General features: G+C 51.7%; 2 protein-coding genes across 4 annotated transcripts; one reads left to right on the top strand and one right to left on the bottom strand.

Annotated features, from left to right (window-relative positions):
• The first annotated feature begins 512 nt into the window (after positions 1-512).
• KIAA1191 (KIAA1191 ortholog) lies at positions 513-7,500 on the top strand. The gene is made up of 7 exons (XM_033073014.2): positions 513-634; positions 711-901; positions 2,181-2,304; positions 3,482-3,606; positions 4,766-4,872; positions 5,159-5,295; positions 5,739-7,500. Exons 1-7 carry the CDS (start codon positions 607-609, stop codon positions 5,945-5,947), a joined length of 921 nt encoding a protein of 306 aa, XP_032928905.1. The 5' UTR covers positions 513-606; the 3' UTR covers positions 5,948-7,500.
• Positions 7,501-8,160: 660 nt separating this feature from the next.
• Positions 8,161-16,147, bottom strand: SIMC1 (SUMO interacting motifs containing 1). Of its 3 annotated transcripts, none has more exons than XM_033073011.2 (10): positions 16,000-16,147; positions 13,864-14,580; positions 13,483-13,703; positions 12,825-12,894; positions 12,291-12,436; positions 11,668-11,832; positions 11,097-11,225; positions 10,017-10,173; positions 9,854-9,938; positions 8,161-8,593 (listed from the first exon to the last, which is right to left on the bottom strand). In XM_033073011.2, the coding sequence occupies exons 1-10, from the start codon at positions 16,099-16,101 to the stop codon at positions 8,373-8,375; spliced, it is 2,013 nt and encodes a 670-aa protein (XP_032928902.1). In that variant the 5' UTR covers positions 16,102-16,147; the 3' UTR covers positions 8,161-8,372. The 3 variants fall into 3 exon arrangements, with proteins under 3 accessions (XP_032928902.1, XP_032928903.1, XP_032928904.1); XM_033073012.2 differs by having other exon boundaries at positions 13,483-13,700; XM_033073013.2 differs by lacking the exon at positions 11,668-11,832.
• Between the last annotated feature and the right edge of the window lie 35 nt (positions 16,148-16,182).

Genomic DNA, 16,182 nt, shown 5'->3' with positions numbered 1-16,182 from the left:
GCACGTGTCACCCCTTGTGGTGACAGGGCTGGGTGTGGGCAGCACTCAGGCTTTTGCTGACTGTGCTGTAGGCAGAGAGCAGGGCCGTGTGCTGCGTCCTTCCCCCGTGCCTACAGCCTGTAAGAGCAGGCTGGGATCCCTTCCCTGCCGAGGAACTGGAGGGCAGCAGAGGTCACCCTTCCATTGACAGGAGGAAGGAGCAGCTGTAGTAATGGTGTCACAGTGAGACTGCCACGTACTCCTGTTCCCTGATGGAATTGCCAGCTTCCAGGATTGGTTTTCCAGGACCTAGCGCCCTGTGGGCTGACCCAGCAACCTCCTGGCTGCAGGAGGACGGGACATGTGGGCGAGACACGACCCAGCCCCGCCACCAGGGCCGTGGGTGCGCTCCGGCCCCGCCTCTCCGGTAATCCCCGCCTTGTCCACCCGAACTACAGCTCCCAGCGTGCCCCACGCGGAACCACCACATCTCGCGAGACCGCGCCCCTATAAAAGCGCCCCCGCAGGCGTAAATAACCCCCGGCTGTGGCGGCTCCCGGTGGTTCCGCTATGGCCGCCTCGGGCCTGGCCCTGCCACCTCTCGCCGAGCCCCGCTGAGCCTCCGCCATGAGCTCTGGGCAGCCTGACGCTCCCGGTAAGGTTCACCAGGCGCTCTCCGCCGGGCTCGGTCGGGCGCGGCGGCGGGGCTGAGTGCTGCGCTCTCTCCGCAGCGCTGGAGCCGGGCGGCGGGGCCCGCTCGGGCAGGATGTCGCTGCCCCTCGGCGTTCCTCGCCGGGCCTTCAGCTACGATGATGCCCTGGAGGACACGGCGCCCATGACACCGCCGCCCGCCGATCTGTGCGCCAGCGTGCTCTGGAAGCAGCCGGTCATCCCCGAGCGCAAGTACCAGGAGCTCTCGAAGGTACCGGCCCGGCTGGCCCGGCATGTCCTTGGGTAGCCCGCAGCTCTGGCATCCCCCTTCTCCTGAGCATCCCCCTGTCCTGGCATCCCCCTTCTCCTGAGCATCCCCCTGTCCTTACACCCCTCCTGCCTGGCTGGCGCTGCCCCTGCCCTCGCAGCAGGACCCTCGGGGACAGAGCCCTGGCCTTGCTCTGAGCATACCCCGGTATGGGTGGGACAAGCGTGTGCTGAGCGTTTCCTCTGTGTTTGTGGTTAAAAATCTCTCAGCAACCAGGTCTAATTAAACTAGAGCATAAGGATGGTTTAGGTTGGATGTAAATCGTTTATAAGGGTGGTGAGGCACTGGTGCAGTTTGCACAGAGAAACCGTGGCTGTCCCATCCCTAGAAGTGGTCAAGGCCAGGCTGGTGGGAGCTCTGAATAAGCTGCTCTAGTGGAAAGTGTCCCCCAGCCACGGCAGGGGGTTTGAACTAGATGATCTTTAGGATCCCTTCCAACCCAAACTGTTCTGGGATTCTATGCTTTGAGTGCAGGACCAGCCCTTTTTAATTTCAAACTAAGAAAAAAGCCTCTAAATTTAGCTAACTGTTGTTGGATGGAAGTATGTAGCTCTGCATCCCTTTGAGCTTAACCTCTACTTTATACTTCCTTGGTTTTTAAATGTCTTGTGGGAGACAACCAAAAGCTATGGTTTGGTAGAAAAAATAAACTCTCCAGTCAGAGAATTCCTGTTTTGTGTGGAGGAAGTCAATGTTTCACTAGATATTTTGTTTTCTAGCATTTATTTTCTGTTTCTTTGCTGGGGTTTTGTGGTCAGTGGTAGAACTGTGACTACTGGACACACTGAGAAAGGAACAAGTTGTTCCCCCCAGGCTCTACTCTGTGGCTGCCATTCTGTGAACAGCTGGTGCTTGAGCTGCCTGTGGAAGGTGCTCTTGGTGCTTTTTGCCCAGTTGACCTTGAAGTCTGATTTGCATTTAGGAGAAGAACAGATGTTCTGGATTCTTTCCTGCTGACCTTTTTGTACTTGGTCTAATAACTTGTTTGCTCTGAGCCTGGTAGGTTTTCAAATGCTGGATGCAAGTCTCTTGTTCATTGCTGTGAATTCTAAGGCTTGGAACATTTCCTGGGCTGCAGTGAGCGCAGTGTAGGGATTTCTCCCATGGGATAAGGCTGCTGCCAGGGCAGCATGGCCTTGTCTCACTTGTGTAGTTACAGGTGTGTCCTGGCCAGGTGCTGAGATTCTTTCCCATCTCAAACTGTCCCCGCTGCTTCCCACAGGATGAGGACGGGGATGCCAGCGTGAAACCTGTCATAACTCCTTCATCGTCCACAGAAAGTGTGAACAAGGTGCCTGTGGTGAAGGCCAAAGCCACTCATGTCATCATGAACTCCCTCATCACAAGTAAGAACTCTCCTCTCACACTCTCACGTGTGTGTTGGGCACTGAGGGTCCTCCAGCTTGGTGGTGCCTCGGGTAATTCCTGGAGAACTCTTGGGTTCAGACTGGCTCTGCTCTGGTGCTGTGTGAGTTTGTTTTTTTCAGAGGATGTTTCTAGAAGGAAGCAAGGAACTGGGGAATAGATCACATGTGGTGCTTCTGTGTTTCCAGGGGCGGGGGGAGGAGTGCACAGTTTGTTGTTTGCTGGCAGGACACTGCAGTCCATGTTGCTGGAGTGCAGAGGCTGCTGCTGCTCTGTTTGCTTATTAACTTGCTATTTTTGAATGACAGGCAGAGCTCTACCATTAACCCAGCTAGAGAGGAGAGCTGACAGACTGCACTAATGGAGCACTTGCTGGCTATTTTGTTGTTAATAGCAGCAGCTGCCTTGCTAACTGCAGCACTTCAAAACATAAATCACAGTGCTTTAAAATAAAATTGGGTCAGTTATGTTTGCAGACAAGATGTGCCCTTTTGCAATAAGAGGAATTGTTTCTGTATTAATCTGTCCTTGCTACCTCCTCTTTCAGCAGCTACAAATAACAAGGATCTGAAAATAATGTTAAAATGGGAAGTGTTATCTGTTTCAAAGAAGACAATGGGCTTTTCCACTGACCTTTTTGTGCTTTGATTGCTTTTGACTTTTCTTCTTTTTCCACTAGGGAGTGAACCTCTTACACTGGGGTTTGGAGAAAGTGCTTATGTTTTTCAGAACTGAAGTTGATATCAGTGTATTAGATGCTGGCTCTGTATCTGGCTGAAGTAGCTTATTTTACCTGATCTAAAATCAGTGGGAGTAGTTAAAACATGATCTGTGAAGCTCCCTTGAATGCAATGGGCCACTTAAAGTGTCCAACTTATTGGGTTCTCCTAGATTAATGAAGTTGTGAGTAGGAGTGATACAGTGTCTGGGATGAGATGGGATTAATTACAGGTGTTGCATTTGTGGTATATCTGGATTTTAGGGGAAAAAAACACTGCTCATCTGACAGCCCTGTGTCTCAGGGTAGTTGTCAAGTCAGAATCTCTCACCAGCTTCATCTTTCTGCCTCAGCTTGTTACAATGTGTGAGGGTTGCATTCAGTTGCTAGAGCTGCTTGTGGTGGCATTCTGTGTGAATTTGTGCTCTTGTGTGTTGCAGAGCAGACTCAGGAGAGCATCCAGCGCTTTGAGCAGCAGGCAGGGCTGAGGGAAGCTGGCTACACACCCCACAAAGGCCTCACCACTGAGGAGACCAAGTACCATCGAGTGGCTGAGGCAGTCCACGTAAGGCTTGTTTTCCATTGGATTTCTCCATGTAGAATTTGTCTGGTTTAATATTGACCTGGTGACAAAACTTCTGGAGCATGTTGCCAAGACTTTCCTTAAGCTGCTTCTCCTGAAGGCTTTTAGCTCATTGTGTAGGAAAATTCACCCACTTTTATTTTAAGGTTAACATTAGCCTTTGTAGTTTTGAAAGATTTTTTTTTTTCCTGAGATCTGTCATGTTTCACTGTAATATCAAACTGTGACAGTTGTCTTTCCAAGTGGGGACAGCCCTCCACAATCTGATTTCTTGCTGTGCTTTTGAATGGTGCCCTGCAGTTGATTTCTGCAACTATGTGTCCAAAGAGAACTGTGCATTTCCATTGTGGAAGTTACCAGATGTTTCTTAGTGAAAACAAAAGTCTTGAATGAACAGGTTACTGTGGGCTACTGAGCTCTTAAAAAAATTTTTCCAGTTTAATAGTCAACTCTTCCAGTGTCCTCCCACGAGGCCAAAGTTTCAATAACTGCGTCTGTGAATTTCATTAGTGTGGCTTGAATAACCACAGGAAACGTTACAAGGTACCCTGTGTATTTTGTGTTTGAACTGTAACTGCCCTTCAAATGACTTCTTCAAAGTTCAGTTTGTACTGTACAGCTTGCAATAACATGCTTTGCATACACCCAGTTCCTGTTTATTTTGTGCCCAGGTTCATCTCTGTTCCAGAGCAATGTTTTCATCCTGATGTACACTAATTGCATCACAGGGTCTGGTATTCCTGACCTTGTACCTTTTGTGAGAACTGGTCTCACCCTCATTAAAGAACTGGTGGGACTGAAAGCTTTGTTGCTCTGAGAAGTCCTGGAGATGAATGGGTGCTGTGGCATTTAGACCAGTAGCCAGGTAGCTGAAGTGAGCTCTGCTGCCTTCCTATGAGTGCTGATATTCCTTCCTGTAGGCTGAAGTGAACTTTCAAAATGCTTATATTTGATGTGGAGAGAAAATTAAAAGGGTGTATGCAGGTATTGTAATACTGGATACAACTTTAGGTGTGATGACACTTACACTTTATCACTGTGATAGAAACAGTTGTGTGATTTTGACAGTAAAATTGGGTGTTGTTCCTTATGTCCTGTATTTAAGCTGTGTTGCTTCTGCTTTTCTTGCCCCTCCTGACAGAACCTAAAAATGCAGAATGGAGAGTCAACAAAAGATGACAAACAGAATTCTTCTGCTCAGTCCACTCCAAGCAGCACCCCCCACTCCTCCCCCAGGCATAAAAACAGGTACTCTACCTCCTTTGGTTTCCTACAGGCTGCTCAGGTAGGACCTGCTACAAATTACCTTATCCTGTGAGGGACTGTACAGGGTGGAATTTAGAACCTGATGAGGATTAGTGTTGGATAGATCCAATGTTGGAAGCCTGTGGAACTTGAGTATGCATAGGTAACAAACCTATTAAAATTTCTTAAATTGCCTCTTTTAACTACATGAAAAGTTCCTGGCATAGTGGGGGCACTTGAAATATTTGTTCTTGTGCTTTAAACATCTCAATTAATTTTTTTTCCTTAGGAGTTGGTTTAGTCAGGGATCCTCTACTTCTATTGCTGGCTCAGACTTTGCTATGGAAGGCGGTGGGGACAGATTGCCGTCTGAAAGATGGAGTTTTTTTGGACCCAGAGCTCTCCAGAAGTCGGCCAGTGATGCAGGTATGTCCTTGAAAATCTGCCTTGCCAAGAGCAAGGGGGACACTCTCACACAACAGACTTGGTGGCTCTTTCTGGAGTCTTATTCTGCTTGCCTTTTTACTCTCCAGGACCACCTTGGGAATGTGTGTTAGTCATATAATTTCTGTGCCTAAATATAGAGCAGTTAGGTAAACCTGTGCCAGGGATCTGGAGATAGAAATAACTTGCAATGACGTGCAGTGGGAGGGGCAGGGTGTGAAGGTGACAGCTTTTTAATCTTTGTGATGCAGCCAGGACTGGAAGTGCCAGCCCCAGATGTGGACTAGGCTTCAGATGATAAGAAGCTGCTGGAATTTATAGACTGTGGTGCTGAGTATCAGTGACACTGCTCACTCCTGGCAGCAGTAGGAAAAGGATTTGACTGGTTTTCCTGGGTTTTACTGTGATTTTATTTTTTTCATCAGGAGGATTTACCATTCAGTCCTATAAGGGTGCCCAGAAACCATCCCCAATGGAGCTGATGCGTGCTCAGGCTACAAGGATGACAGAGGATTCAGTCACCTTCAAGCCACCCAAAATGGACATTCCAGGCACAGATGGGAGGAAACAATCTCCACGTTCCCACAATATCAAACCTCGGGATCTGAACGTGCTCACTCCCACTGGGTTCTAGAGGAAAGCTTCCAGTGTCTTTAGCAGGCTTCAGGGTGTCTTAGGCTCTGCTTCCCTGTCCCATGTGCTGAAGTAAAGTAGGAAAGTCTCCTTTTCCAGCTTTTCATCTCAGAAGAAGAAACAGTCATTACTGTCCTGCCTAAAACCAGTCTTGGAAAAACTCCTCCACCAGACCTAAACCAATGTAAACCATCCTGTCGACTGCACTGCACTGGTTTAGGGTGCCAGGCTGCTCTGGATGTTTCCCAGTACACCACACCACAGTGAAACCCTGAGCCATGGTTTTTTTTGGACAGGATTCCATGTGGTGTGTGAGCACCTGGCTTGTATGCCTGGAATCTGGTTATCTTGTCCTGCTCAGTGCTGAAGGACCAACAGGAGGACTGGTTCTGTCAAGAGATCAAGCAGAAAATGATGTGAACAAGCAAGGACTGAAAACTGGACCATTAACTGCCAGAAGGAAGATGGGGTATGTGAATCAGTATAAATGTGGCACTCCCTCACTATCCAGTGTGACCATGGTTTTTGTTCTTGAAATGTTTTTTGAAGGGAAAAGGGACCATTCTAAAATGTTCTCATTGGAAAGGCAGAGAACAGAATCTAATGGAGCTTAGAAGTAATGAGGAAGAATTCCCTTTCTTCCAACTCTTCATGTTCCTGTAAGAAGGCTGAAGCAACCAAAGCTGTTATGGCTTGAACCAATTAATCCTCCTCTCTTCATACTGCAAAACAGCACTGTCCTGCATTCCAGACAGCAGATTTGCAGATGTTCTGGCACTCTGGATGCTGCTTGAGTTGTTTTTGCTGTTTCTTTTTCCCTAGAATTGTGTAGAATGTATTAGACACTGGAGACACTTCTCAGATGGGGTATTTTGTTTTATCAGCATTAAGTTTGTTCTACAGGGCTGGGGGAAGACTGAGGGCAGACCAAGGCTGAATGCTGCTCCCTGCTAAGGTACAGCTGGATGTGATCCTTGACCTAGGCTGAAGCAGTTCCTGGGAACAGCTAACACTGGCTTTCAGGAAAAGTGGAAGGAACCCCTGGCTACCATCTAATCCCTTAAGTGTCATAGGCAGCATTGCTCTGTAATCCTCACCTGTGCTGTGGATCTCCTCAGGTCTGTTGATCTCACAATTGTGCAGAGTCCTTCAGCCAGCAGCAGCCTTACATCTGGAAGTGGAACCTTCTCTGTTGCCAGGACATTATGCAGAGGTTACTTAACAGGTGGTAACTGTTGAACTCCAGGGTTTCTGCCTTCTTAAACCAAACATTCTCCCTGGAGGGTGAAACAGGGTTGGCTCCCTTCCTGGCTGCTGGCCCCTCTGAAGCAGCACCTTTTGTAGCACTGCTTTCTCTCAAGCTTCAGCTACACTGACAGTGATGTGTTGTGTGAAAGTTCCCCACCCAAACCAGCAGTTCTGTCACCACTTGTTTGCACCTTGGTAATCAGGCTCTCATTTGACATTAATTTATTTGCTGACTGTATTCATGTCTCCTAATGTGTATGTTTTGGTTTTGTTTGTTACAGGACAATAAAATCCTTGTGGAATTGAGGTCCACAGTGTGTGTTTGTGCTGGCAGAGTATCTGTGGGAGAAATTTGGGGCAGTCCAGTCAGTGTGGGGTGAAGGTTCTGGTGGATAAGGCTCTGGCAGCATTTTAGTAAGATGAAATATTTGCCTACAAACTCCCCTTTCACAGGGAGACTGGGTTTACAGCCAGCCTCAGTTCTATCTTAGGGCATGTGCAGATGAAACTAAACATGAAGTCTCTTTTCTTCAGCAATCCAAACCCATCTTCCAGAGATTTTCTCTTGTTGCTTGCATGCTGTGTTTCCACCTGTACTGTGGAGGTGGGTACAGATGTGGGAACTAGGCTGGTGTTTCCCTAGAGGTGCCCAGTTCCCCTCTGGGAAGTTGTGGTTTGGTGCTGTTGTAGTGCTTTTAGCTGCCCTTTAAAATGCTGCTGATAGAGCACATGATTCACCTGGGCTGGGGAAGTCTGAGCTCTGAATGCTGGTGCTCCCTGTGCTTGTGGAGTGGATGCTGAGCTAAAAGTCATGGAACAGATTCAGGTACTGAGGTACAGGCTAATTCCATAGGTGAATCTCACAGACTGGGAAGGCTGGGGTTATAGCATGACCTTATGGTGTGATCTGACAGAGCTCTGGACTTCTTTGGGCAGTGCTGGAACCAAGACAAAAGAATCAGCAAATAACGAGTTCATTTTTTTTAAAGTGTACAAAGTGCTTTGTAAAACTGCACAAGGAGGCAAACTTGAACGGAAATTCTGAGACAATGTAAACCAAACTCTTTTCAAAAGAAGTCTATAAAGCAAACCCCTATGATGCTGAGACTGCAGCATGAGATGGGGGGTGTTCTCTTTTGAGAACATGAAGTTTTGTCCTCCTTGCTGCAGCGGCTGTCTCAGGCAGCAGTGACAACGTAGAACAACTCCTGCAGCATGAACAATTTCTCCTGGATTTGTGGGGGAAAAGGCTGCTCCAGGGTCTCCTGCATTCTGCTGATGAAGTAATTCATCTTCAGCTGAATATCCAGCTGGCTGATGTCATCACTGTCCTGGAGCCTGGGCTTGGCCTTCTGAGCGATCAGATCCATCCTGTCACTGACAGAGGTCCGCAGGTGCTCTGCAAAAGGAAATGCTGATGTGGAGAGGCAGCACCCAAAGGGATGGATCCCACTGTGCCACAGGCAGTGCTGGAAATGGGGCGGATCCTCTTGTTAGCCTCAATGGTTCTGCACGAGACTTTGGGAAGAAGGAACTGGCCCCACCCAGAGCTCATTCTGCATGTGGAGAGAGCAGGAATGGGCAAGGCTTGTATAATCCTTGTCTTCTATGTGAATGGCAAAATGGGAGCTGCAGAAGTTTCCAAAGAGCCCAACAACAGTACAATAGTGATTGTCTAGGGCTTTAGGGAGAGTGAGACTTTGCATATATGATGGTGGATTCCTCTGCATTCATGACAGCCTTAACCCTGGGCTAAAGCACCTGAAGTTGGAAGAGACTTCTGGCAAAATACAGAGGTTTTTACAGTGTTTTGTGACTGTGCCACTCTCCTGGGGTCAGAAATGCTGCTCCTTCCATGGCTGCTGTGGATGGTGCTCCCTGCAGTTACTAAGTACTGAAAGTGTCCTGGCTTGCCCAAAGGATGGCTTCAGAGATGGTGAGGGGTCTAGAGGGGAAGCCACATGAGTGGCTTAGGTTACTTGTGTTAAGCTTTGAGGAAACAGATCAGACCTCACTGGGGTCTACAGCTTCCTCAGGAGGGGCAGCTCCCATCTCTGCTCTGTAGGACAGTTACAGGACCTGAGGGAATGACTGGAGATATGCCAAGGGAGATTTAGGTTTGCTATTAGGAAAAAGGTTCTTATCCCACAGGGTGGTTGGGCACTGAATAGGCTTCCTGGGGAATGGTCGTGGCTGGCAGAGCTCCAGCTCTCAGGCACAGGGTGGGATTATGGGGTGTCTGTGCAGGGCCAGGAGTGGAATTCAATGATTCTTGTGTCTCTTCCAACTTGGGATATTCTGTGATCCCTTTGCCTTGTGCTTTTCTTCATAAACTACTGTGTTATACCCACTGTGCAGCAACTTAGACAACAGTGGGTACAAAGCACCCTCTTGTGTACTTTCCAGTGCTGGGAAGTGCTTCCTTCCTTTAGGGAAAAGGCTGTTTTGCAGGGGCTAAACTTAGCAAGCAAGGTGGGTGGTCTGATTGATGCAACATCACTTCTTTGCTGGGAACAGTTACTATCATGGATGGAGGCACACTGTCTTTGAAAGATTCAGTGGCCACGAGTCAGAGAGTGATGAGAGGAGGAAGAGGAATTTGGCTGTTCTACTGCAGCCCCTAGACGAGAATGTTAGGGCCAGAACAAGTACTACTTACCCAGTTTTACACTTTGGTAACTCAGCAGCAGCAAACTCAAGTATTGCAGCATCTCATCCCACCTTTGCCATGTTGCTGTTTCATCCTAGGACAGGAGACAGTATTTGCTTGTTAGAAGTTTTCTCAGAGGAAAACAAATCAAAGGAGAGGCTGGACTGGATACCTGAAATTGTGGCAGCACAGAGGAGTGGCTCAGGAAATACAGGATCTTGTCCAGAGACATGGACGAGGTTGTGGGCACATCACAACTATGCTGGAATAACAGCTCCAGCAGTCTGCAGCGCAGGAGCTGGCTCTCCATAGTGTTTAACAAAGCTTCCCTGGAACACAGGAGAATTTACTTTGGTTTGAGACAGCACAGCATGATGAGAGACAACTGTTCCAGCATCCTCCTGCTGTGCTGCTGGCCTAGTGCAGATGTGGGGTGACTGCAGGGGCTACCCAGCCATGCTGTGGAAGGAAGACCACCAGATGTGGTGGGACCTTTGTAACACAGCTGGGCCATGGCCGTGTTTTCATCCTCAGGTGTGACCCGCAGCAGCTGGAAGTGAGTAGAGTCTCTAAAGCAAACTGAGCTGCTTTATTTCACCCTGCCCTGCAGCCTGTGTGGCATTGGCTCATTCCTGCTGACTTGCAGGGAGCCCAGCCAAGCAAGGGTAATGGGTCAGGGGTAGATGGGTTTATATCTGTCCTGGGCAAAGTGACAGCTTGGTTAGAGACAATTTGGCTTGGTTATACCTGGTGTGTGCACAGAGTTCTGCTGAAAGGGTGGGAAGGGCTGCTTGCTGGGCATTGAAACGTGAGTTTGAAACACTTGGGGCCCTAGTGGTCTCTTGCTTACACTGGAGCCAGTCATGCCCTTGTGCTTTGGCTTCAAATTTGCATTTTTTAAAGAAGGATGTCAAAGCAAAGCTGTAGGAACTGCATCATATTTTTGACTATCTGGTTGCCCGTGGAAATCAGTGGTGTCTTTGCCAGTGCTTGGCTGTACTGATGCACAGTGCTGCTTTTCAGACCCTCTTTACAGTTTTAAGGTTACAGCTTTAACAAGTGAAAGAACTGACTGTTCTCAGCAATACACCACTTGCTCAGCTGGTGATGTTGTATCTCCGTGGGAGACACAGCCACGCTCTTGCTGACTGGCCTGTCTTTCTATACCCTGTAGAACTTTCTGCATCCAGATGTGGATGTAAATTGGGGATAAGACCATTATTCACATAGGCCTTGCACACACTTTTCTCACCTTTGGCTCCTCAGAGGGATATTCAGTATGAATGGGAATATGTCGTCTGCAATCTTACGGGAGCTGCAGGTGGGAGATCTGTCCACTTCCACTGCCATGGACAACATCCTCTGGAGCAGGAGCATCGCCCTGGGTGAGAGGGACAGTCAGCAGGGAGACTCTGCCCCTCAGATTGCCAAGCAAAGCCTTGGGGATGGCCCCTACTTCAGCCTGGTGCAGTGAGGGGCATGGGAATACAGTGGGCCATTGGTGGTTTCTGAATCTGATGCTTTTGCAAGCAAAGCTCATCTCCAGATTGACCCCCAGGAGGTCTCAGTGGCTCTCCTGAGTGTTGGAGCAGCATGGGGCTGCCTGAGCTGTGGGCCATGAGCTCCAGCCTTACACTACATGCAAGAGGATGACACTGAGCCAGTTTCTTACCCGGTGAGAGTCTTTAACCCAAAGAAGACACCAACAAAGCTGGTCACAGGTACAGCCTGGCTTCCCTGAACTGACAGCGAGAGAGACTCTGGCTTCTGCCTGACTGGGTCCGTGATAATGCCAGCAGGGAGTTTGGAATTCTGGAGCTTACTTTTGGGCAAAGAAAGCTGTCTGAGCCTGGTCTGTCTGAGCTGTCTGAGTGCTGGCCAGCCTTGGTGAAGATGAGCTGTGTTCAGCCCTGGCTTCTTGCAGCTGCTCCCAGGGCTGGGAGAACCAGACTCCAGTAACTGCTGCCACCAACCACTTGACCACTTCCCTGGGACAGAAACAAGAATTTTATTGGGAATGGTGCCTCATTTTGCTGTGTTCTTACTTCTAGATTCACTTGGAGCTTGAGGAAAGGCCCTGAGAATGAAGAGTGTGTTCCACCCACTCAGGTTAACGGAGTAACTCTGTTGAGCAGCTCAACAGAGGAACTCTCTTGATTTATACACTTGCCTACAGGACTGCATCCTTCTCAGTCCTGTTCTGAGCAATACAAATGACCTCATCCCTGGGAAAAGCCACTCTGTCATGACTGGAAAAGCCTTGCATCATCTCTGGTGGTTTGCTTTCATACATCTTTTCCTAGCCCCTAGTTGGCCCTACGCTTCCCTTTGCCTCCAACATCTGCTTCTTGGAAAGTCTTAAAGTTTGACTGGAGTCTTGACAAGCGTTCCCTGAGCTCCTGCCTCCCAGCTTCTGGTTAGAGAATGAGGAGGACGTGTCCCTTACTTGACATTGGAGAAGCACAAGTCACATGAAAGCACTTTCTTGGCAATTGACTTCTGCAGCTGGTGTGACTTCAGATTGTGCTGGAAGTCATCCTCCAGGGTCTGTACCACGTACTGCAGGAGGAGGAGCTGGCCAGGGGGCTTCTCCTGGGGGCAGATGGAGAGCATGTGAGTCTGGTGGGGCCACAGGCTTAGGAACACCAGGGAAGCTGGCTGTCTTGGGAATGGATTGATGCACATACTTAGGAGTATTTGTGGGAGGAGCTGCCTGGCTCAGGCAAGACCCTGAGGGGCATTGCACTATTGCTGTGACCCAGAGAGGGCTTATCTGTTGCTGTGCCTTCTTCAGTGGGACAGCCTGCCTAAAACTGTGCAGAGGGTTAAGGGAGCACTGTGGATAAATCCAGCTGGCACTTGCTGTTGGACTGGCCAGCTCTGCAGCAGAGCACAGGCACAGGAAGCCTTAGGCAACACTCACCCTCAGGCAGTGTGCTGGATGATCCCTGCCCCATGTGACACACATGCTGCCAAGTACCTGGTTGTCCATGATGTATCTCACCAGTGCCCAGTCCCATCCCACGGTGGTGATGTTGGCTGGATGGAGCCTGCAAGGACAGCATGTCCATTTGTGCTGAACTGCCTGACCATCTGCTTGGAGCCCCTCAGCCCTTCCCCAAGCACTCCCAGCCCCATTCTCTCAGGTGCCTCCCCTGCCTTCTCTTTTGCATCTTTGCCCTCACCCCTTCCCGTCCCCACAACACAAGATTTTTTTTGGAAGCACTTGACAGGGGCTATACTCCATGGAGATACCCAGGACTCCTAGGCCTGTGGCCTCATAAAATGTCGTACCTCTCTGTGGGAAGCCTGAAGGGAACTGAGGGAGCTGCTCCAGCCACTACTGCAGCCCAGGGAAGGAACTTCTGTCATGTCACAGCAGTGAAGAATGAGACCTGTGCTTCAGGGCAAGGCAAACACACTCTTCTGTCCCCAAGGGCTCCATTGTGTCACAAGCTGTCCCTGACCCACCCTCAGAGAGCCCAGGGTGTGTGTGTGTTGGCAGGAGGATTATCCTGGGTTATAGGGGAAATCACTGCCTGTTTGTGGTGAGCACCACAGAGAATAACCCTTATGCTAGGCAGACCCCTGGGAACAGCTAGCCAGCCTCAGGGCCCTGGGACAAGGGGAACACATACATTTGGATTTTCATCAGCAGTGTGTAGATGTCACTCAGGATATCCTGTTCATGGGTGTCCAACAGCATCTGTTTGACCAGGTAGCAGATGATTTCTTTGGGGGGACGGTGCTGGCAGGAGACAAACTCGTTCAGGAAATACACAGTGCCCTCCAGGCTGTTCTCCTCCACGGTGGTGTGCACCATGCTCAGCTTCCCACTGGGGATGAGCCCGGGTTTCTGCTGTGTACAAGACAAGACAATGGGTGAAAACTCCCTGGATACAGAGGAACCCAGCTGTAATGTGGGGCCCCCTGTGAAGGGAACTGCAATAACCAGAGCCCCTGACTGCCTGGCAAAGGACAAGGGGAGCAGGGGCTGCTCCAAGCCCTGTTTACCTTACCTGCTGTGTTTCCCTGTCAGGTACTATGCCTTGGAGGAAGAGGTGCTGAACTCCATTCCTGCTGAAATTGTATAGTTTGTCCAGCAAGGCCTTGCTGTCAGTATCAGTCCTGGCTGGGGTGGCTTGCTGCATTGGTTGGTGTGGTGGGAAGTCACTTGATTCTGGCAAAGACCTTTGGGCCTTTTCTGGTACTACAGGAATGGTTGGGGCAGGGCTCAGCCGCGGGGGGAGGTTCCTTTCCTGGCAAGGCTGGGGAGGATCTTCCTCTGAGCTATCAGCTCTCCTGCTGCTGTTGCTGTCCAGGCTGGGGGGAGATGGGGACAGGTAGTCTGAGTCTGACTCTGAGTCCAAGTTGCTGTAAAAGGCAGAAGTGCCAGAATCCTCTGAGCTCCAGCTGTATCGCCCAGAGACAGGAGAAAGGCAGCTGCAGTCCTCCATGGTTTCTGCTGTGTCTGTGATGGAACTGAGCTTCACAGGAGTGCTGTGTGATGCTGGTCCAGGGCTCGGCTCTGCCACTGCCTGAATTTCTTCTTTTGCGGTGGGGCAGAGTTGGGGATGGGACGTGTGTGCTGCTGGGTCAGTGTTTCTGGGGGTCTGGGCAGCACCAGGGGTGGAGTGGGGACGGCTGCACATGTCCTCAGTCAGGTCGATGATGGTGAGGCTGCTCGATGCCATTGGCTCAGTGTTTGCATCCTCACAGGTGAGGTCAATGATCTCCTGTGGGGGCAGAGCAGCAGTGTCAATGTCCTGTCCCGCCAGGAGCCTCTGCTATGGTGGCCCTGTAGCCCCAGTCCAAGAGGGAAAAGGGTACTGGCCTAGAAAAATAGGGGCAAAGACCCTTCTGCCTGTGCAAGGGGGCCTGTGGCCCTGAGTTCAGGGATCAGCAGAGCCTGAGCCCAACCCAGGCTCTTCTTCCCCACTCCCCTCAGGGCTCATGTCCTCATGCAGACCTGGCTGCCTGCTCAGCTCCTTCCCACAACAGGGAAATGCCAGTCCTGCTGGCATGTCCAGGGAGGACAATGGAAGCACAGGGAGCTCTCCTGTACCCAGGCACTGGCAGGAACAGGAGGAGTGGCAGGAAACAAAGCTACCTTTTGATCTGTGGCACCGAGATCTGTGGCCCTGAGACTCTGGGGACTGCCACCCAGGCTTTGCTGGGTGCTGCAGCGTCCGAGGGGCAGCCGTGCCTGCACCAGCAGCAGGTCAGGCACTGCACTTCCCAAGCTTTTGGTACGCCCAGGAGGGGCCAGAGCCTGTTTGCTCTTGGGGAAAAAAATCCCCCTGAGGATCTCAAAGCACGGAACACGTTCAGCAGACAATTTAACTCCCCCTGACTCAGACCTGCTGCCTTCCCCAAGGAGCTGGCAAAGCCCAGCGGGTTCCGGCACGCAAGAGGAGCTGCGGAGGGCGGCAGGTGAGGGACTCAGGACAGCGGTGCGGGGCCGGGCACCGACCGTTCCCCGGTCTGGGCCTGGCCTCGTGCCGGAACCGCCGCCGCACGGCCCCACCGGCCCCGCACCCGCCGGCGGAGCGGGACAGAGCACGGGAACGGCACCGGGGACACGGGCGGCACCCGCTCAACGGGACAGCGCACGGGAACGGCACCGGGACACGGGCGGCACCCGCCCAACGGGACAGAGCACGGGAACGGCACCGGGGACACGGGCGGCACCCGCCCAACGGGACAGAGCACGGGAACGGCACCGGGGACACGGGCGGCACCCGCCCCACCGCATCCCGGGACCCGACCCCGCCGGCAGCCCAGCCTGCAGCGCCGGACCCTGCTCGAGGTGCAGCGAGGGCTCATCAACACTCTATGGCAGGCACCGGGCTCTTTCTAAGGGTACACGGCCAAGGAGGCTGAGAGCCGTGCGGGGCACGCTTGTGGAACGGGGCTCTGCTGGCGGGAGGCGCCCGCGGGGATCCGAGCCCGGCTGGGAACAGGGTGGGAGGTCCCTGAGACCGCGGCTGGGGCGGGACGGGACGGGACCGGGGAACACCCGCCCACCCCCTCCACCGCCCCCACCGCCCCCGCCGCCGCTTGTCCGAGCGCGGCTCCCATCGCCGCCCGCGATGGCAGCGCCGCCATCTTGTGTGGGGCAGCGGTGCCGTGCCCGGCGGGAGCCACGGACTCACGGCGGGGTCGGGCAGCGAGTCGCGGGAGCGGCAGGGCTGGGGCGGCGGCGAGCGGGAGCCCTCCGAGTCCGAATCGCTGAGGAGGACCACGCTGTCGTCCATCTCGGCGGCGGGCGGCGGCTCCGCTCCGCCGGCGGGGCCACGCCGGGCGCGGGAGGGCGGCGGAAGTGGCGTCAGGCGCGG

This window comes from Catharus ustulatus, chromosome 15, assembly GCF_009819885.2.
Source record: "Catharus ustulatus isolate bCatUst1 chromosome 15, bCatUst1.pri.v2, whole genome shotgun sequence".
Lineage (NCBI taxonomy): Eukaryota > Metazoa > Chordata > Aves > Passeriformes > Turdidae > Catharus > Catharus ustulatus.
This window is presented reverse-complemented; position numbering and strand designations above follow the sequence as displayed.

Bases quoted from the DNA above. Each gene is read 5' to 3' on its own strand.
- KIAA1191 (XM_033073014.2), top strand. From the start codon at position 607: ATGAGCTCTGGGCAGCCTGACGCTCCCG. The intron at 635-710 runs GTAAGGTTCACC...CTCTCTCCGCAG, and splicing joins TGGGCAGCCTGACGCTCCCG to CGCTGGAGCCGGGCGGCGGG. The intron at 2,305-3,481 runs GTAAGAACTCTC...TGTGTGTTGCAG, and splicing joins CATGAACTCCCTCATCACAA to AGCAGACTCAGGAGAGCATC.
- SIMC1 (XM_033073011.2), bottom strand. From the start codon at position 16,101: ATGGACGACAGCGTGGTCCTCCTCAGCGATTCGGACTCGGAGGGCTCC. The intron at 13,704-13,863 runs GTAAGGTAAACA...TCTTGTACACAG, and splicing joins CTGACAGGGAAACACAGCAG to CAGAAACCCGGGCTCATCCC. The intron at 12,437-12,824 runs GTACTTGGCAGC...ATCTGCCCCCAG, and splicing joins GATACATCATGGACAACCAG to GAGAAGCCCCCTGGCCAGCT.